The 21,768-nt window shown below is 40.5% G+C and overlaps 1 protein-coding gene across 1 annotated transcript; it reads right to left on the bottom strand.

The window, feature by feature from the left end:
- Window positions 1–270: 270 nt before the first annotated feature.
- Window positions 271–20,115, bottom strand: CCDC197 (coiled-coil domain containing 197). The gene is made up of 9 exons (XM_060754887.2): window positions 19,991–20,115; window positions 12,825–12,870; window positions 10,541–10,720; window positions 8,167–8,324; window positions 7,116–7,207; window positions 5,843–6,015; window positions 2,353–2,463; window positions 2,089–2,205; window positions 271–1,051 (listed from the first exon to the last, which is right to left on the bottom strand). Exons 1-9 carry the CDS (start codon window positions 20,074–20,076, stop codon window positions 899–901), a joined length of 1,116 nt encoding a protein of 371 aa, XP_060610870.2. The 5' UTR covers window positions 20,077–20,115; the 3' UTR covers window positions 271–898.
- Window positions 20,116–21,768: the final 1,653 nt, after the last annotated feature.

The raw sequence follows: 21,768 nt of genomic DNA, 5'->3' as shown, positions 1-21,768 counted from the left end.
TGCCACCCACAGGAAACCATATTTAATAATCTAGAGCTGATGTGATAGCAGTAATATTTCATGAGTAGTCAGCCTCTCCCCTTCCGACATCCCCTTAGCACTATAAGAGGGTTTCGCAAGATCATCGCTCTCGTTGCCTTGTGGTTTCGAGGCAACAGTGTAGTAATTGTGAGGCCACGAGCCATATTTTCATTCTTGAGTACCACTGGTGGTCCATGGACCACAGATTCCAAACCAATGGTGTAGAACCACTCCTAGTCAATCAAGTAGTACCATCATTTCATGTTTTCTCACAATGCTCTGATACTTTACAGGTTTTTCACCCAACCTTACTCCTATTTGAATATGTGCATAAGTGAGCACACACACAAAATGACATAGGATAATAAAATTTTCTTGCAAACATCATAGTGGCATGGATTAAAAACTGTATACAACATAATGGAGAAACCCCAGAACCATACAAGCAGCAAAATGTGTCCATGTGGTGAACACATTTGCTTACTGTTACAAAAATGACAGATGTGTGAAAGGTGCTAATTCTGCTCACAGACAGAGTGTGAAGCATTCATAGTAGTAAAATGGTGTAACAGCCACAATCTGTTCTCTGCCCACTTTTGTGTCCAAATGGTTGTAGAAGGAAATAGTATGTTAAGGGGGGGGGGGGTGAGAAATGCTTTCTAGACACAGTGAACAAATGAAAATAGCATGAAAGTTGCGGAATTCAGCCATATTTGCAAAAAAAAAAAAAAATCCAGCACGAAAGACCCCTTTTTCCACCCACAAAAGCATTTATGGCACTGCATTGATGTCTACACCACACAGGAAAGAAATCCCTCTACTCCATTCAGTGCCCCCCCCCCCCAGTCTGATAATTTGAAGATCATTTGTCCATCATTTATGCCATATCTCCTTCCATTAGCAAACTTGGCTGTTTCTGGATACTTTTTCCTTTTTGAGATTGTTCCTTTAAAAGAGTAATGGAAGACCTTCCACATCTGATTGATGGCATCAGTTCCTCTTTCATCTGTTTTGTCTCCAAAATGAATTCCTGGCCACAGAGAAAGAAAACAGTTGTTAACAGAGTTTAATTTTAAGGTAATAGTATGTTTTGTCTTGAAGTCCCTGGTGGCATAATGGGTTAAACCGCCGAGCTAATTAACTTGAGGACTGAAAGGTTGGCAGTTCGAATCTAGGGAGCGGGGTGAACTCCACCATTAGCACCAGCTCCTACCATCCTAGTAGTTTGAAAACACACAAATGTGAGTAGTTCAATAGATACCGTTCTGGTGGGAAGGTAGCTAGTGGCGCTCCATGCAGTCATGCCAGCCACATGATCTTAGAGGCATCTACAGACAATGCTGGCTCTTTGGCTTAGAAATAGAGATGAGCACCACCCCCCAGAGTTGGACGCGACAAGACAATGTCAAGGGGAAACCCTTACCTTTACTATGTTTTGCAATACAATCCATGTTTTGGTTCCAAAACAGTCTTCCTCAAACTGGTATCTCCAGGTGATAAATACTACAATTCCCTCAAGCCCTAATGAGTTAGGCATCAAGGAATAAGAACGTTGTAGTCAAAGGCCCATCTACACTGCCATATAATCCAGTTTGAAACTGCATGGGAGTTGTACTTTTACATGGTATTAGCTTTCATTGTCAAAGAGTGCAGGCTTCTCATCAAACCATGACTCCAATGATTTCAATGCATTGAGCCATGGCAGTTAAAGTAGAGTCAAATTGCATTAATTCTACAGGGTAAATGTACCCTAAGGCTGGCAGATAAACAAAAAGTGTTGGTGGCATTTCAATTGTGGTTGCACAAGTACAAATACCATACAGGCAATTAGTTGTACATCTGCTTGTGAAATGAGTTGTCTAACTGTGCAACTGCTTAAAAATGGAACCAAATGCTAGGAACCTGTACTTGCACAAGGATAAAAGGCTAGTGTCTGCAACTAGCAGAAGCTTTGAATAATTGAAATGACTCCACTGGATTCAATCTAGCAATAACCTCTTAATTTGAGGTGTATCCTTCAAATTGTTAGATTTCAATACCACCAATTATATCAATACTCTTCCTTACTTGGATCATGTCCAGCTTGGAGAGCAAGGTCATTTCCTTCAAGGGACCATAAGTCTTCAAGTAGCATTGTTCTGCGAGGTCTGAGATGGCCATTAATAGGCTGGTCAACTCTTTGCTCTGTAAATAATACATTTGGCTTGATTAACAGAATCAAACATTTAAAAGGCACCCTTATCAAGAGTGAGAACAAAAGTAAGAAAGAGAAAACATACAGTAAAGGCAAGGAAGAAAACCATATACATGTAAATACAAAGCAGTACTTACTTGTCGAGTGAATTTGTCTTCTTCACTGTTAGCATACTGTGTCAATGTAATATTTTTGGCATACAACATGCTACTCTTTGATTGAAGTTCAGAAACTTTGCCAATCAGCATCTAGAGGAAGCCACAAAATTGGAAATAAAGCATAAGCAGGAGGAAAGCTATCCCTTGCTTGTGATTTGCTCTGATTTATATAAACACATATGTCAATAAAAAATTATAGTTGAAGGCTTTAATGGCCAGAATCACTGGGGCGTTGTGTGATTTCCAGGCTGTAGGCATTGTTCTAGCCATACTTCTTGGAAAATGTTCTAGCAGCATTTTCTCCTGATGCTTCGCCTGCATCTGTGGCTGGCATCTTCAGAGGTTCTGTGTTCTGTGTTGCACTGTGCTACAGGACTTTCTGCATTACTAACCTTTGTTAGCAACTTGAAAAAGCAGTAATAATTAATTATGTATTAGCATTTTAATAAATAAATAAATAAATATCCCCTGAAGATGGCAGCCACAGATGCCAGCAAAATATAAGGAGAAAATGCTGTTAGAACACAGTCTTATAGCCCGGAAACTACACAACACCCCTCACCCCCAAAAACGCTTACAAATATGGTATTTTAAACCCATACTTCTCAATCTTTGGTTCTCAATATGTTTTGGGCTTAAATTCCCAGATCTTCTAGGAATATGCCCAGTGATTTTAGAAGTGGAGGTTACTAATTATTTGAAGGACCACCAGAGTTTGATAATTATTAATCTAGATGATTTTGACTTTAGGTCATTATTGTTGAGTTGATTGATACAGGAGGACAAAATGGAACAGGTAAGATTAAACTGGACCTTTTAAGAAATCTTTGAGTGGAAAAAAGTTGCATTGCTTCCCTAAATCTAAAAGTGCTGCACTGCTTTGCAGAGCATCAGCATCCATATTGTCACAAGGGGGCTCTTTAATAGGACAGGGACCTGATCATATAGAATTTTTCCTCCGTTTCTACTAGGGCTGGGCGGTTTCGTTCGTTAATTTCGTAATTCGTTAATAATTCATATTTAAAGTGGCTTACGATCTGATATTGAACCATTCATTAGCAACTAAAAATCGAAATGAATTTTTAAAATTTATTTCGTAATTGTTTCGTAATTGTTTCGAAATTGTTTCGTTGTTGTTTGTTTTATCAGTGATAAAAAAATAAATTATCAAACCAACAGTCAACAACAGAGGGAGAGGGAAGCTTCAGAAGTTCCCCCTGTCCCATTTGGAGGGTTTTTTAGCGTATTGCGCAATCGCGTCCGCCATTAACGAATTGATTCGTTATTGTTTCGAAATTGTTTCGTAATTTCCAAAAATTCGTAAATATCGAACTTTTTAAAAGAAAAATTTTGGAATTCTTTTAAAAAACGAAACGTAAAAACCCCCTAAAAACTAACTGAGTTTAGAAACAAATTTTTCCGTGGTTGCCCAGCCCTAGTTTCTACCTTTTTCTACACACACTAGAAAGACGGGTTTCCATAGAGTCAATCAAATGACACAGGACTGCCTCTGGTAGTTGCTCGTGGGACTCTATCTCCACAGCATGTAGAAAGAAACAGGAGGATTTTAGACAGACAGAAATCCAATAATCTACCTGAGCACATAAACACTTAAAATTGTTATTTTTCCTTGGGATGGGAAGTGGTGGATTTGTTCGATTTCTTAGTGACGTTTCAATGTGGGCATTCATATGAGCAGTCTGCTAATGTTCCTTCTGTTTCCATTAGTTATTTAAAGACAGTGTGGGTCCCATTGAAAGAAGTGTGCCTATCTCCTCTAGTTTAAGAAGAATGATCCCATGAAAAGTAGTGTTTCAAAAAGAATTCCTGTTTTTAAAAATGTGCTAGTATCCAGGGTCAGAGCCAGAAAAAAATGGAGAGTGGGTTTGAAACTTTTTATAGTGAATCATGAAAAGGAGTTCCATAACACAAAATAATTTAAATAATATGGTTCATTCTATATTTTTATATAGACTTAATTAAAGCAATTTTCTATTTTAGTTACAAAGTTTCAAGTCTTAAAATAACTGAAAATGACTGTTAGTTGGTAATGTATAATTACAAAAGAATACCACAATGTCTGTTGGAAACACTTGAAAACCATGTCAATACACTTTGACAGAAATCAGGCTCCATTCATTAACTTTGGTGGACATTCAAGAGTGCAAGTCCAGTCAGTCTTTCTTGCCCCATGGTGATTCTTATGAATGTTTTCCAATGTTTAAGAGTTGAAAACAACCATATGTAGGCATAGCAATGGGAACCCTAATATCTGGGAGAGGCCCCAACAGCAAGAGGCCCTAGCTGCGACCAGGAGGAGGGAGGTAAAGAGGGCGAGGGGTAGGTTCTTCCTCCATCCTTGTCCTCTTTACCTCCCTCTTCTTCGTCCTGGTCACTACCGGGGCTTCTTGCTGCCACTTGGGCCCCGTGACACCTCTGCCGCATCCTCAATCGCAGGGCCCAAATGGCAGCAAGAGGTCCAGGTGACAACAAGGAGGAAGATGAAGGTAAAGAGGTTGAGGAGGGGAGGGGGCATTCCTATTTCACAGTTTTTCACTTATTGCGGGTGATCCTGGAATGTAAAACCCGTGATAAGTGAGGGAACAGTTTAAACCAGGTTTTTTTAACCTGAAAAATGGGGGGGGGGGAGTTGAACCTCTAAACCTCCCCTCTCTTTGGCTACAGCCCTGCTTGGTGTCATTGAAATTGTTGAGCTAAGGTGATAATACTATGTGGTGGGGGAGAGTAAGTTCTCAATTTTCTTTAAAGACAGAACCCCATAAAATGCAACACAAAAAAGACTATTCCCTTTGTGGCATTAAGTCCTAGGTCTCCTTTCTCTTCCCTAGTGAAGCCAATGTTTGGCTGTGAAAAAGGTTACAATAATGTGGCAGAATGTATGTTTTATAAGCGGAAACTCCTAGTTTTAATCCCTGACATTTCAATGAAAAAGGACCAGGTAGCAAGTAGTGGAAAGGACATTTTCTTGAGATCTTTAGAGGACCGCTGCCAGTCAAAGCACATCCCTGACCCTGGTGGACAAATATATTCTTTGGTTTATTTAGCTGCCATGGTTGAACAAAGTACAACCAATCAAAATGTCTTTAACCAGTTTTATAATACATGTAAAAGTATTCAGATTTTCATGCTTAGCATGGGAAGCTCAAGACCTGAGTGGACAAGATAAGTCCAAAGCCCCAACATCGTTTGCTTCATCCTGTTGAGGGACTGTGGGATTTGAACAGGGCTATTTTCTGGCAGGTGTGTACTATATATAAAATTAGCAAAAGTCCAGATTTTCACATGTTGGATATGGAGGTTTTGACAGGGGTCTGTAACCCATGCTCAGTTGAAGGAAATTGCAAGACCTTCTATTATCTGGAACCAATAAGGGTAAGTAAGAATGAGGGAAGTAGAAAGGGAAGGATTGGAGCAAGATGCTTAAAACAACATGTACAGTTCACATTACATATTTGCGGGTGTTTTGTTCCTCCTGTAAGACTGCAAATTCATGTTGGAGTTTCTCGAGTTCATATTGCAGAACAGACAAATGCGTCAATAAGTTTCGATTTTCAGTCACCAAAGTCATATGCCTTTCTATGAGGGCTCTAACAATAGAGTCTTCCTGATAACCCAGATAGGCTACAGAGGGAAAGAGAAGGAATGATTATTAAACAAAAATACAATGATAAGCAATAATCATCTGCACATTTATTTCCCTTGGATGACCTCAAGGTGGCATATGTGGCTGTTCTCCTGCCATCCTTATGCTCACAACCACATCCCTGTTGGGCAGGCTAAAAAAGACTGCCATATAATAAAGTTTGAATCTGCATTATATGGTCAGTGTAGACCCATATAATGCAATTCTGTGCAGTTACACTGCATTATATGGCAGTATAAATCCAGCCTGAGCGGCTCAAGGTCATTCCTTCAGTTTCATAATACTGTGGGGCATTGAACCTGGATCTCCCAAGTGTCAATACCGTAACCATTTTGCAACCCTGCTTCAGTTTGTTTTGTCATCAACCAAAATGTAGACATTAGATGCTGACTTTAACTTCACGCTCATCAGAGGCTCCATGCTCATCAGAGGCTGGATCTACACTACCATACAATGTAGTTTAATTGCACTGACCTGCAATATATGAGTCTACAAGGCAAAAAGATGCTCCAAGCAGTCATGCCAGGCACACAACCAGGAGGTGTTTATGGACAACGCAGGCTCCTCGGCTTGCAATGGAGAAAAGCACTTCTGTCAGAGCCAGAAGTGAGAACTGCCACCAGAGCCAGAAATGCAAGGAGAAGTCTTTGCCTTTGCCTGTGTATTTGTATCTCATTGTACAGTATTTCATTGTAACAAGGCACTGGATGTTTGCCTGTGTCTGTTTATATACTGTAACCCACTCTGAGTCCCCTTGGGGAGAAGTACAGAATATAAAGTGTTATTCTATTATATTACACTGATCATATAATGCAATTTCAAACTACATTATATGGCCATTTAAATTCAGCCAGAAAGTGATTAAAGGACTATGAATGTGTGTTTAAAGGGCACTTTAAAGATTCAAAATAGACAAATCAAGAAAAAAGCATATTTACTCTTCTTATGTGGAACTCAGAATAAGTGATTGAGTGTGCATTTAAAATGGTTTAATAAAGATACATTTCAAAAGGAACTCAATTCTTGTAAGGTTTAAATATGAAAAAGAATTATGGAACTATTCAATAATTGCACTCACCATATTCACTGGAGGGCAGGATATTCACTACTTTCTGAAGGAAATTTGCAATTATTTTATATTTTGCAATCTTCTTCCGTAGTTTCTGATGTCTGAACAAATATACAACTATTAGAATGCCTCAAATATTAAATGGTGTTTTAGACAAAAGTGTCTCTCTCTATGGGAGACGTAGCTTGCCATTCTTTTACATAAATCAGTCTTTCATTTGAAGGTATCTGATGTTTGATGGGCTGTCCAGTCTAACTTCATTTTAAAGACAAAGTTCCTTATGAAAGGACAGCCATTGTACATTGATCCATATGGCAGGAATATCTTTCTTAGGCCAACCAAAAAGCCAATTCTGTATGTTCACTTCGGAAGCATACACAGGTCTTCATCAAACAAAGATGCTTGTTTATTGCTACGCTGGGGACTCGGACACAAAACAATGGCTTCAAACTACAGAAAAGGAGATTCCACCTGAACATTAGGAAGAACTTCCTAATTGTGAGAGCTGTTCAGCAGTGGAACTCTCTGCCCCAGAGTGTGGTGGAGGCTCCTTCTTTGGAGGCTTTTAAACAGAGGCTGGATGGCCATCTGTCGGAGGTGCTTTGAATGCGATTGTCCTGCTTCTTAGCAGGGGGTTGGACTGGATGGCCCATGAGGTCTATTCCAAATCTATGATTCTATGATTCTATGAAGCAGAGGAAGATGTAGGGGTAGGAAAATGGCAATGATAGAGACATGGAGTCTTTGGCTATACCTTATGTGTAAGGTGCAGCCAACTGATGTTGAAAAAAAATATTATGTAAATGACTGAATAATCAAAAGTGTATTACTACCAATGTCAGAAGTGATGTATACTTAGATGTGCTTTCATCAAGAATATGCATTTGCATACACAGTGGCACTGCATATATAGCTTAACTTCCATGGTCATGAATTGAATGCAGACATTGTGCATTGGAAAAATAGTCTAGCTGGTTCCATAGGGAAACTTATAAGACTAGCAGGATGTGAGACATCATGTTGTTCAGAAGTGACAAAGAGGAAGGGGCTACCACATTACCTGGCTTTGAGTTTTTTAATCTCCTCTTTCAGTTTCATGATCTCATGCCTCTTTATCAAATTAAGTTTTCGTTCCCTCTTGAACTTCTCAAGATAACGCTCCTTCTTCTTTTCACACTCTTGAAGATAGAAGTCAAATCCAAGAGCATGAGTCCTACTCTGATCAAAGAAAAAGAGAAAGATTATTGAATCTTGCATTGGTTTGCTCACTACTTTTAAATGGGACCCCATGAAGAGAAAGCTGCTTTAGGGAGAGGAAAAAAGAGACAAATACTACCTCACTACCTCTGAGGATGCTTGCCATAGATGCAGGCGAAACGTCAGGAGAGAATGCCTCTAGAACATGGCCATATAGACCGAAAAACCTACAACAACCCAGAGAGAAATATATTCAACTGCCCCTTAAGGCACACATGGTAAATAAAAGGACCGCAGACCATATTTGGCCTGTTACATGATTTGATGTGGCCCACAAAGCTTTGAATGCCAGGGCAACATAGTTACATTTACATAGTCTTACAATTACAAATGACCTTGTGAAAGCCACCATAAGGTTGATGTGGCCCTTGGTGAAAATGAGTTTGACACCTCTGTCTTAAGGTTTGGGAGAGGAACTATTGGAGATGTGGAGGCACAGTGCACAAACAAGGACTCTTGGGGAGCAGCCCCTCCTCTGCCATTCCCAGCCCTGAAAATAGTTTTTTCCAACTTTGTTTCTGAGCCATAACATTTTATAAACACATTGAATTGAGAAAAATTATTAGGTATCATTTCTCCTCCTCCTCTTTATTTCTTAACAGCTTCTCATAATGGGTTGAGGTAAAGAACAACAAGATATTAATATAAAACATACAATTAGTTAAAACACAGTCCCTATTAAAACACCAGTTTAAAAGAACATGCTGTTACATTCTTGGTTTTAATTGTATGAATCATATTGTTTTGATATGTATTTTAATTTTGTACTTTGAATTCTCTGTTTATTCTGGACTTGGTCCCCATGTAAGCCACCCTGAGTCCCTTTTGGGGAGATGGAGGTGGGTTATAAGAATAAAGTTGTTGTTGTTGTTGTTATTTACACTTAATACATTTTAAAACAGCCAGTACATAATTTAAAATCCAGAATTTAACATTCATGGGGATGTGACTGCTGGAAGAGACAAGTCTTTATTGCTGTTTTACATTCGGACAGCATTCCTATCTGTTGAAACTTTTCCAGCAGGTCATTCCGCAATCTAGGGGAGGCTGAAGAAAAAGTCTTTTGGCTAACACTATCAACCTATTCCTGGCTGATTGGAGCAAATGTCCCCCAGAGAACCTGAGTGTATAGGGTGGATTATGTGGAACGCGGTGATCCCATAGGTAGCCTGGACCCTAACAACAACAACAACAACTACTACTACTACTACTACTTTATTTTTATACCCTGCCTCCATCTCCCCAAAGGGACCAGTGGTGGCTTACAGAGGGACAAGCCCAAGGATTACAAATAAAACAGATACAGTAAAAACAATCAATAACAACAAATAATAAAAACATTAATCAAACCATGTAGGGCTTTAAAATTAATTCAAACACTGCATGATCCCACTTTAACTGACATGCTTCCATCCTAAGGAATCCTAGGATTCCCAGTTTAGAGAGTTGCATTTAGAATTCTGCATTAGAAAGCTTTAATCTCCTAAGAGCTGGGTTTTAATCACCAACAGCAATAGATCTTTCCCAACTGAAAGGTTGGGATTTTGAGCCCAGGTCGGTGTAAGCACCCGACCTTCAGCCCAGTTTACTGTCCACCTAAGCAGTTTGAAAACAGCTGTAACTGTGAGTAGATAAATTAGGCACTGTTTAAACAGGGGGTATTTTATGGCATCATAAAAAAAAGATGACAATCAAAGAACAGGAGGAAAGTCAGTGATCAAAAAGGCTTGTCATGGTGGTTAAAGTAGAATCATAGTGCTATAATTGGGTGGTATAAAAGGATTTAGCTACTGAGGATACAGCTTGTTATTAGTGGGTGTTGTAATTTTCTTATGGATATGCTTTCAAAACTGTGCATCTAATTCATTTTGTTTTATATTTTAACTGAATTATTTTATTTACTCTTAGTGTGAGCTGCTCTGCATATCATTTTGGAAATAAATATGGGATATAAATCCAAGAAATATAGAGATATTTTAAAACAGTAAGTCAAAACTTTTGATTTCTGCTAGCAGACTTAGCAGAGTGGACTGGATTGGCGTGAGAGAAAGAATGTAAACCTGGGACCCATCTAAATTCTTTCCCACAGTAACAAAATATGGTCTAACATTACATGCAAAATTACATTTCATGCAAAACTTCAAGCACCATCATCACAGATGTAAAGTGATGCTTACCTTTTGACCCTTTTGGTTGAGTTCCCCACTTTGCTTAGCCAGCAGTTCCAACCTCTCTTTAAACTCTTGCTTCTTGGCATTCAGTTCCACAGTCATCTGGTCACATTCCTCTTTTTTCTTCAAAAGCTGGAATCTATGCAGCGCCTTTTTGTTATGCTGCATAATCTCACTGACAGAGACCTACAATGTGAAATGCAATGGATTTCCCATCAGCCCTGCTCACCAAAAATCTGTGTGGGTGTCTCAGAGGCCATACCTGAACCTGAAAAAGCATCCTTACAATTTAATTGAAAACACTGATCCTTTAGGGTTCTTGATCTCATTGTGGCAGTTTGTGGTTCTAGATCTTGTCACATGAGTGATGGTCAAGGGGAAGGAAGCAGGTTAATCTTGAATAGGGCTATTATGCATTTCCCTGTATGGATAAAAAACATGGGGGTGGGGACATTTGGCTTTGTCCACTTCTCTGCTGAAGAAGTCTAAAGACCTTGAAAACTACAACTCCCAAGATTCCATAGCAGCTAATGTAATGTGAAACTGCATTAATTCTACTGTGTAGATACACCCTGAATCCTTCTTAATGAGCAGATTCACTTGTAAAAAGCGTGACTAGCAGGTCTGCCGCGCTAATAATTTTTCCTTTGATGTTGATGTCTTTAGAGGATCTGCTTCCTCAGGCAACAGACTCTATAAAAGGCTACAGCAGGAAAATGACAGCTGGGAAGCCAGCAGACCTGATCGCGGAGTTGTTGTTTGCAAGTGGATACTTATTCTCTTTCTTCTTCAACCAATGTAAAAATATACCAATGGCTACCGAACCTGCTTGGGGTCTAGCATGAACAGCACCAGTTATTTCTAGATTTCAACCATAGTATTATACTCAGTTCTGGACTTCAGAGGTTTGTCATAACAGTGCCAGGAAAATTAAAAATAAAGGCACCTGCAACATACCAGTTCCAGCTGTTTTCTTCCCCACTTTTTTTTTCATGTCAGGAGCTACTTCAGAAACTGCAAGTCCCTTCTGGTGTGAAAGAATTGGCCATCTGCAAGGATGTTGCCCAGTGAATGCCAGGATGTTTTGATGTTTTACCATCCTTGTACTGTCAAAGGACATTTAACATAATACCAAGTCTGCAAACTTTGTATTTTATTTGTTTGTCTGTTTGTTTTTAATGCAATAAAGCTGTTTTGGTTTCGCTCCTGACACGATAAATAAATAACCATCCTTGTGGGAAGCTTCTCTCCTGTCCTCGCATGGGGAGCTGGAGCTGACAGAGGGAGCTCATCTGCACTCTCCTCGGATTCGAACCTCCAACTTGCCAGTCTTCAGTCCTGCCGGCACAAAGGTTTAACCCATTGTGTCACTGGAGGGCTCATTTCTTCTCCACTACAAATAGGGCCTTTGTAAAGCTAATGGGTTGTAATTGTAGATTCAAGGCCAACCCATCACCCTACATTCTGCATTACAACTGGGATTGCTTTCAGGAATTGAAAGATTGTGTGGTTTTAAATAATTACTTTTAATGTTTATATCCTTTTAAAATGTATGTTTTAATGTGTATGTTTATTTCATTATATGTCTATTTTGTGGCATCAAATTGTTGCCTATTTGAAGGCCTCTCTGAGTCCCCTTTGGGGTGAGAAGGGCAGGGTATAAATACTACAAATAAATAAATAAATAAGAAAAACCCTTCCATCTTAGCTGCTGTGGAGATTTTAGCTAAACTCGAAAGAAATCATCTGAGTATCCCTTGCATAAGAAAACTCTATGAAATTCAGCTGGTGACTTGAAGGCACATGCATTCATAGCAGAAAATAACTTTATTCTTATATCCTGTCACTATCTCCCCAAAGGGTCTCAGGGCAGCTTACATGGGGACCAAGCCCAATGAAACAAAAGTACAATATAGCACAATTAAAATACATTGCATTTCAATAATTTAAACAATAAAACTGAACAACAGACATCATAAAAACGTATAAATATTTCTACTATTTTTTTAAAAAAGCACTTTGACTATGTGAGCCTTGGCTATACCACAACACAACACATAGCCCTAAAAACAAGCTAGTGAACATTCATTTAAGAAACTGCATGTTCTAGTGGTTAGGAAAAAAGTATCTACCCAGGACACCAGTTTCTGCTCCACTAGCAGTTTGAGCAGAACTTCTGCAAATGTTTTGTTTCCATATAAAAAAAATAGACACAGATATCCTAATCAATATTAAATCTAGCAGTCTGGTTGGAGAACATGAATTACAGATCAAACCAAGGGCAGCTGACCTCATGAACAACAGGAATGTGAGAGACATCCTCACTCTCTTCTCCCCTGTAAAATGAAATAACAGCATTTTATTCTCAAGGATCCTTATAATTTTTTAAAAAATACTATTTGCATATAATATGCAGTTTCTAATATTCTGTCACAATCTGCCATGACCAAGATAAAGCACCTGGGATGAAGAAATGGAACTAATTTGATCAGCAACAGTACTTTCAAGCTGCGGATGATTGAATCTGTGGATACAGAAGACCAATCGTACTATGCCCCTCTGAGGTATGGACTCTAGATGGTAGATTAATTTCATCTAATGACCAACCCTGCATCTGTGGATGCATGAGATGCCATTTTAACATGCCACTTTGAATTGCTTTATGTCAGGGATGGTGATATGAATTTTGCTTTGGAACACAATAATTCAGGATTTGAAATATTTTTAAAGCACCTGGAACTGAAACATGAAAAAGATGAAGTTAGCCTCCTTACCGCATGTTCCTTACAGACCCAAGACAAAACTCTTGTGAAAATCTTTCTTGAGGCTAACAGGACTAATAGCAGCAATATCTAGCAGTGAGTAGCAATAGCAAGAAACATCACAATGGCATCTCCATGACACCTCTCTGCTTTATCCATGAACAGATCTATGTACAGGAAAAATTCGTAGAGACTGGCATTTACAGGAGCTTACATCTTCTTGATCCAAGGTGACATTTATGCATTATTGTTATATGCAATTATGCATACACTGTTCGAAAACAAATTATGTGAGTTTTGGAGGTTTTGAAGCAGCTTGGGCTGAAGGGGGAAATCACACAATCATAGGATTAAAAGGGATCACAAGGGTCCATATAGTTTTATCATCCATATTCTCATAATCCTAGACCCCTAAAACAAATTAAAAGACAGATTTAATTAACCTCACAATAATAAGTTGTATCATTAATATACAATTATCTCATAAAAACACATCTGCATTAAAATAATCTAAGTTAATTGAAAAGCCAGTTTAATATGAGTACACTCACTCTACATTCACTGGAAATAAAGGTGTAGGATCCCTACAAAATGGAAAACTGAATTCACTAAAGCTACTTTTTAAAAATCTGAGAATACCACTGTAGAATGTTTCTAGGGACCTCATCACATGGATGAGGTTTAGTGTTGCGATTCTCTGGCCTCCGTGGCAAATCAGGACAGCAGTGGACAATCTTGGTGCCTTGGCTCTCAGCTGATGCTTTCCCATCACACATGGGGAAGTGTCACCACATGGCTTAAGCTCACGTTAACTTCATAGTTTCTTATTGAACACAGGGAGACATCTGTGTTGGTGGTGCAGCATCCTACCATGCTGCCACCTCAGTTCATCCATGGAGCCTCACTAATGGTTGGTATGGGCCTCCTTGAATGAAGCGGGGCAGAAGCATCCTAGGATGCCTGCAGTAGGACTCTGAGCATCCGCAGATTTTGATATCAGTGGCGGGATCCAGGACCAAAATCCAAGTGCATATCAAAAGGCTACTATACTGCATGTTAAAAAACAGCAAATCAGATTCCATGCCCCTCTACTTTGATCAGATGAGGATGAATGTGCTGGCTATGTGCAGATATCAGGTGCCCCAAAGACCAATAGTCAATTAATAGCCACTCCAACACACAGGAACATAACTGGGAATAATATTTACCAAAGTCACTATGCCAAGTCCAAGGATAATCCAGAGAGAGTAGTCCAAATTTTAAACACACAAGTCAAGGATAGAGCAAACAGGTCAACGATAATCCAAAACAGAGTCCGGAAATTGCAGGCTGAGGTGTTGCTACGTTTTCATCCACCTCTTGTGCCTCTGGCTTTGTGGGCTAAGTCTATATCCAGATTTGGGTCTGGAATTCTGTTCTGCTCATGGCTCTGAAAAGTCTCCAGAGGAAACTCGGCAAAAGTATGATAGCTGGGACCCAGTGCTGGTTGCATAGTGTGGTTCTGAATTAGAGAAGGGAACATGTGCACCAGACACAGCATCACATGTGTGAGAGACCGCACACAGTGAAAGATGCAGCTATGACAGAGTCAACAAGGTAGTTTGGTATAAAGGGGGGGGGGGCAGCCAAGCATACTGATGTAGGCTATCCAGAGATCGTATCCAAATACGTTAAAAAATGTTGTTGCATTGGAAGGAAGAATAGAAAGGAGAGGAGAAATACAAGCAGTGGTGAAAAATGAATCAAATTCAGTCATTCTTACATTACTTCACTGTTATTCTGTCCCACCTGCATTACATTACTTCACTGGTATCCTGCCGCAGCTGCATCTCTCGGTGCGGTGTCTGGCACATGTGTTCCCTTCTCTAATTCAGAGCCACATTATGCAACCAGCGTACTGCTACCAGCACTGGGTCCCAGCTATCATACTTTTGCCAGAAACTCATCTCCTGACTCCTCGCTAGAGGCTTGAGGCACAGGCTAACCCAGTACACCGAAGATGTCTTTTTGGTGAGGAAAAGAGTTCAGAAAGAGGTAAATAAAACCTTCATTGGGATGGCGTTCCATAGCCTAGGAGCATCTACTGAGAAAACTCTTTCTTTTGTCCTCACCAGATGGCCTGGGCATGCAGGCTCATATGGAAGATGCAGACTTTCAGATAGTCTGGATTTATGCTGCCTGAATATGCTGGGGCTACATCTACACTGATGAGGAAACACAACATACAAACAATCTACAAATCCACCAAGAAAATCCAACAAATGCTACGTTCAGCAAAGGACAAGAGGGATCCTCTCACCTCTGCAGGAGTCTACCGTATACCATGCAGCTGTGGACAAGTCTGCATAGGGACCACCAAACGCAGCGCCCAAACAAGAATCCAGGAACATGAAAGGCACTGCAGACTACTCCAACCAGAGAAATCAGCCATAGCAGAGCACCTGATGAACCAACCAGGACACAGCATTTTATTTGAGAACACAAAAATGCTGGACCACTCTCACAACCACCATGTCAGACTACACAGAGAAGCCATTGAAATCCACAAACATGTGGACAATTTCAACAGAAAGGAAGAAACCATGAAAATGAACAAAATCTGGCTACCAGTATTAAAAAATTCTAAAATTAAAACAGCAGAGAGAAAAACAGGCAGGGACATCTAATCTCCTTTCAAGAAGAGTTTTGCTCCAGGCACAGTCAGCCCATTGTATGCTAATCAAGGTGGTCAGTTGAAAAGATTCACACCTAGCCCAACTCACAAAAGCCTTTTGTCTCACCCTGGTCATTCCACAGATATATAAACCCCTTTTTTCCCAGCTCCAGCAGACCTCTGAGGAAGCCTGCCATAGATGCAGGCGAAACGTCAGGAGAAATGCCTCTAGAACATGGCCATATAGCCCGAAAAAACCCACAAGAACTGAGTACATCTACACTGTTTGAACTGCATTATATGGTCAGTGTAGACCCTTATAATACAGTTTTAACCACATTATTTGGCAGTGTAAATCCACACTGGGTCTATTTTGTTGTCTGCCCAGCCATCTAAAATATGTCTTTTTTCCTCCCTGGCTCTGGGATGCCATATTTCTTGGTCTTCTGGCCTTTTTTGGCCCATTCCTCTCATACCAACTGACCCAAAAGCTACTCAGTCCATCTTCCTGAGAATTCTTGCCTGACCCACCTTCGTGACATCATGAGGACCCACTCATCACAAGGTTTTGGTCTTTACATATAGAGAATCAGATGCTGTTCACCTGCCATTTCAAATTGCTTGGAATAAGAGCAGCTACTGCACATCTTATCATCCTTTCTAGACTGAAGGCATTATGGATGTATTTCTGATTGTGACTAATGACTCCCTCAGGGAGCACTACCCTCCCCCCCCCCCCCAAATGCTATTTCATCAGCTAACATGGCAAAACAGGAGACGCGAAGAGTGACTGTGTCACCGTGTATGCTGCTCAGGCATGGCATCATACACGGGAAGTGTCTCTGAAATAGGGCAGGATCGTGCTGGCTCCATTGGAGCCAACACAACACAGGAAGCCTCCTATGTTGGATGGAAAGCATCCAGTGATGCTTTCACTGCACTTGGAGATAGATCTCCACCGGAAGTCAGACAACATTGTGTGATGTCCAGCATGGGGCTCTGTTCTCTAGATGGGATAAAAGCGTCCTAGGACGATAAATTCACCCTGTCTGATAAGGCTGTTAGGTCTATGAGGTTCTGACCTTTGGAAATACTAGTGGGAAATCATCACCATTGTCCTGCGGTACAGGATCTTTGTCTTTAGTAGCTGCAGCACAACCAGATATTCAATAGCTGCAGTCTTTCTGGGAACAATGAAAGCAGTGACAGCACTTTTCAGGAAGGAGAGATATGCCTCTCACGCAGCTGTCATCGGCTGCATGATATACTGCCAAGAAAACCCAGTGTCAAATCTCCTTGCAAGAGCCACTGTTTCATGGTTGCTGTGGGATTTTTTTTGTCTTGCATGCCTTTTTTCAAATTACAATCTTTCAATTTTTGATTTTTTTTTAAAAAAACTCGGGTATAATAACACAAAATGTTCTGGGAATTCTTTAATGGAAGTCACACAAAAAAATACACCATGAAGTCCAGTACTACCCCTGTATTCATGGGGGATACATTCCCGTTCTTTGCAGGGAAATGTGAAACAATGTATATTAGCAAACTCTATTGAAATGAAGAGCTTCTGACCCAAGAATCCATAGAGTTGTGCTGGAAAACCTAGAAAATGCCTAAAGGGAACATCTTTTGTCAGACACGGACAAATGAAGATGTAGATACTAGTCCCACAGATGCAGGGATTGTACTGTAGTGTTTTCCTATATACAGTACTGGCTGAATAGCTCTCTTTCCTTTATATGGAGTCAGCTAGGTCTAAACTTGCCACTCTTAATTTGAATTAGTTTATTTATATTTAACCGTCCTTGTGCTGTCCCAACCTTAGTCTTTCAACTGTTGAGTTGAAAGTTCTCACATGAGCCTTTACTACTCAAGTTGCTCTGACACCTGGTTCTCTGGTTCAGCCTTTGAAGCAACAGAGAGGATATATCTTGTATTTAAATCTACAAGCTTTGACCTCTGGCGGAAGGAAAAAAACGATCTTAATGAAATCTGTCAAGATCTCTCATTCCCTGCCAATCTCAGATTCATTTCTTTGTCTTCTTGTATACCACACATATTGAAAGAAGGGAGAAGGACTGGCATTATGGACAAGACATGTTGTCTTGTCCATAACTTGCTGATAAAAATGGGAATGTTTGTAAACCACCTACATTTTATTAAGTGTTGCCAGAGTGACAAGTGGAGATATCTCCTGTACTTTTAACAGCTGTGTAGATTAGGTGGTAACAGTGACCTATGCAGTCATGCTGGCCACATGACCTTGAAGGTGTCTACAGACAATGCCGGCTCTTCGTCTTAGAAATTGAGATTAGCACCACCACCCCAGAGTCGGATGCGACTGGACTTAATATTAAGGGGAAACCTTTACCTTTTTAGATTAGGGATTAGGGATAACACTACTTTAACTGCCATGGCTTAATGCTATGGAATCCTGGGAGCTGTACTTTAATGAGGTACCAACACTCCATCAAAGTCTAAATCATTTGTAAAATTACAACTCCCAGGATTCCATAACATTGAGCCATAGCAGTTAACACAGTTTAAACTGCATTAATTCTACAATTTAGAGGCACACCAGGGTAAGTCTTGCAATGGTTGATTACTGGAACACATTCCAGTCAATTGTGGAACTGGTTACATGGGAAAAGTTGGATTAGTCAGGTAATGTGAGAAGCCAGACCAGGAGGTGGGAAAATCTATTTTGGCCATAGCAACTGGAACAGGCTAGATTCTTCCAAGTTCCTGCCCATGTTCCCAAAATGAGGAGAAAATTACACTAGCTCAAGAACCAGTGCAAATAATACCTCCTACATTACTTTTGATGGGAGGGAAATATATCAGGAAGGAAAGGAAAACATGATGATCCTTTATTTCTTCTCTAGGTGGATCTACACTGTAGAAATAATACAGCTTGACTCCGCTTTACCATGGCTCCATGCTATTGAGGCAAGGGAGAGGTAGTTTTACAAGGTCTTCAGCCTTCCCAAACTACAACTCCCATGATTCTATTGCAATGACTCACTGCAGTTGAAGTATTGTCAGACTGCATTAATTCTATAGTGTAGATTTATTTATTTATTTATTTACTTCACTTGTATACCGCTTTTCTCCCCCCTCCCCCCAGTGGGGGACTCAAAACTGTTTCCAACACAATTATGGCAAAATTTAATGCCTTACATACAGAAATCTAACATAACAATAATAACATACAATTATCAATTAAATCACAAAACACAACATCATTTAACATTAAAACATGGGATTAAAACATATCAATATGAATATTAAAATCACACAATCCAACAATCCAAGTCCAGGCCATTCCAAATATCATATCTATTGCACATAATCCCTAACCGTTCCTTGTACTGCTTCCTGCCCAAAGGCTTGGTCCCATAGCCAAGTTTTTATGTTTCTTTTGAAGGCCAGGAGGGAGGGTGCTGAGCTAATTTTGTTGAGGAGGGAGTTCCACAGCCAAGGACCCACCACTGAGATATGTCATTATGGTCCACACCACTGAGAAGGCCCTGTCTCTCATCCCCACTAATGGCACTTGCGAGGGAGGTGGAACCAAGAGTAGGGCTTCCCCAGATGATCTTAATCTCTGAGATGGTTCATAGAGGGAGGTACACTGGGCAGGAACCATTTAGGACTTTATAGGGTAAAGCCAGTGTTTTGAATTTTGCTCAGAAGCAGACTTGCAGCCAGTGGAGCTGGCATAACAGGGGGGTTATATGTTCCCTGTACCCCACTCCAGTGAGTAATCTGGCTGCTGCCCTTTGGACCAATTGAAGCTTCAAATTGTCTTACACGCAACCCTACATAGAGTGTGTTGCAGTAACCAGGGTGTCGACTACCATGGCTAAGTCTGACTTCCCAATGTACGACACAGCTGGCGCACAAGATGCCCTCTTTACCAAAATATACCCAATATTGTTCGAAATACTTTGAAAACACTGAATATTCTGTTTTATCATCAGCTATCAAGAGTAGGATTGCCTCTAAGGAGGTCAACAAGCATCTTAATAAGCACCTTACCTGTCTTGTCCCAGCTGGGTCACGAAAACATTTCTCCTCCTATTTTCCACCTGCAGAAAATACTGAGGACCATTGCCTCCTCTCATTGCCAGAGTATCTTTAACAGTATTGGAGCAGGGAACACCTCTTCTGATTACAAGAATTTCCGTGCAGTATGATTCCTAGCAATTTCTCTTTCAAATGCTCTTCAGCACAAGCAGATAAACAGTGTGGCTAGCAAAGCCCGATCTAGTTTCAAAGTTGGAAGTACAGGTTTCTACCTGGAAGAAAGTGAACCCCCTGGGTTGCTAGTTATCTTTCTGTATCTCCTTGTTCCCTTAGTAACCACAGCACAAAGTCTGCATCAAGGCTTCCAGTTTGCAGGGAGAATTGCCCTCACATTTTCCTGGAGAGTTAATGATGCATACATGAACTAACCTGTTAAGTCATCCATTTGGAGATGTTGTGTTTTTGTAGTCTGAGAGGAGGAATAGATTAGCTATTATTTTTTCTATATAAAAAGCGTACTTGGAAAAGTTTCATAATGGACTTATGCAGAAACAGGATAGAGCTTATCATACAATGACTACAGCAAAGGTATTGCATGCAGAAGTTCCCAGTTCTATTCTTAGGCATATTCAGCTAAAAAGAAGCAGTTCTTCCAACATTTCAAGGATGAAAACTGGGACATGTGTGAGCAATCAACCAATATGAATGGTCAAAATGGGAAGATATTCCTGATCAGGAAGAACAAATGAACTAGAAAAGCTCACAAAAGTTTGCTTTTGCCTGAGCCTTTAGCCTGAAGAAGAGAAGGGTGAGAGGAGACATGATAGCCATGTATAAGTATGCGAGAGGAAGTTATAGGGAGGAGGGAGCAAGCTTGTTTTCTGCTGCCCTAGGGACTAGGACGCAAAACAATGGCTTCAAACTACAAGTAAGGAGATTCCACCTGAACATTAGGAAGGACTTCCTAACTGCGAGAGTTGTTCAGCAGTGGAACTCTGTGCCCAGAGTGTGGTGGAGGCTCCTTCTTTGGAGGCTTTTAGATGGAGGCTAGATGGTCATCTGTTGGGGGTGCTTTGAATGCGATTTTCCTTCTTCTTGGCAGGGGATTGGACTGGATGGCCCATGAAGTCTGTTCCAACTCTATGATTCTAGTGTGAAAGACAATATTTCACCCTACCTCACATTTCCACTCTGCTGAATCATTTGAGTGCAAACTACAAAAACTGAAGGAAATAGAGGTAAAAGAAGGGAAGTGTGAAAAGGAGAGACAGACTGGGGGCCCATCTAAACTACCATATAATCCAGTTTCTGAATCCAGATTATCTGCTTTGAATTGGATTATATGACAGTGTAGATTCATATAATCCAGTTCAAAGCAAATAACTTATATTTGGAAATTGGCAGTGTAGATCCAGCCTGGGGCAATTTAAGAGCAGGTTCCTCTTCATGCTCACCTCCATTTTTACCGGTTTCACTGGTAATTGCCAATGAAACAGCAGGCACACGGGGTGCCTCGAAGCATCCCACACACTCTCCCTCCTTCCCCCATCAGATGGGGGAAAGGCACCAAAAATGCACATAGCTCCGTTGGAGTTATCCACTTCTCCATTGTGGGCCAGGAAGCATCTTGACACACTTCTTCGCCACTTCGGGGATGAATGGGGGTGGGGCCAAGCCAGTGTTGTCTGATGGCCCTTGGTAGGTCCTGTCCTGAAGAGGAGCCAGGGACCAAAAAAATACCCAGTTTGATGAGGTGGGGGGGGGGGGGTGAAAATGTGAAACAACAGAGG

This window comes from Anolis sagrei, chromosome 1 (assembly GCF_037176765.1).
Source record: "Anolis sagrei isolate rAnoSag1 chromosome 1, rAnoSag1.mat, whole genome shotgun sequence".
Lineage (NCBI taxonomy): Eukaryota > Metazoa > Chordata > Lepidosauria > Squamata > Dactyloidae > Anolis > Anolis sagrei.
This window is presented reverse-complemented; position numbering and strand designations above follow the sequence as displayed.

Coding starts and splice junctions, on each gene's coding strand:
- CCDC197 (XM_060754887.2), bottom strand. CDS start 20,076: ATGAGAGGAGGCAATGGTCCTCAGTATTTTCTGCAGGTGGAAAATAGG. Junction 8,325..10,540: donor TCAACCAAAAGGGTCAAAAG/GTAAGCATCACT, acceptor TTCTTTGATCAG/AGTAGGACTCATGCTCTTGG. Junction 7,208..8,166: donor ATTAAAAAACTCAAAGCCAG/GTAATGTGGTAG, acceptor ATATTTGTTCAG/ACATCAGAAACTACGGAAGA.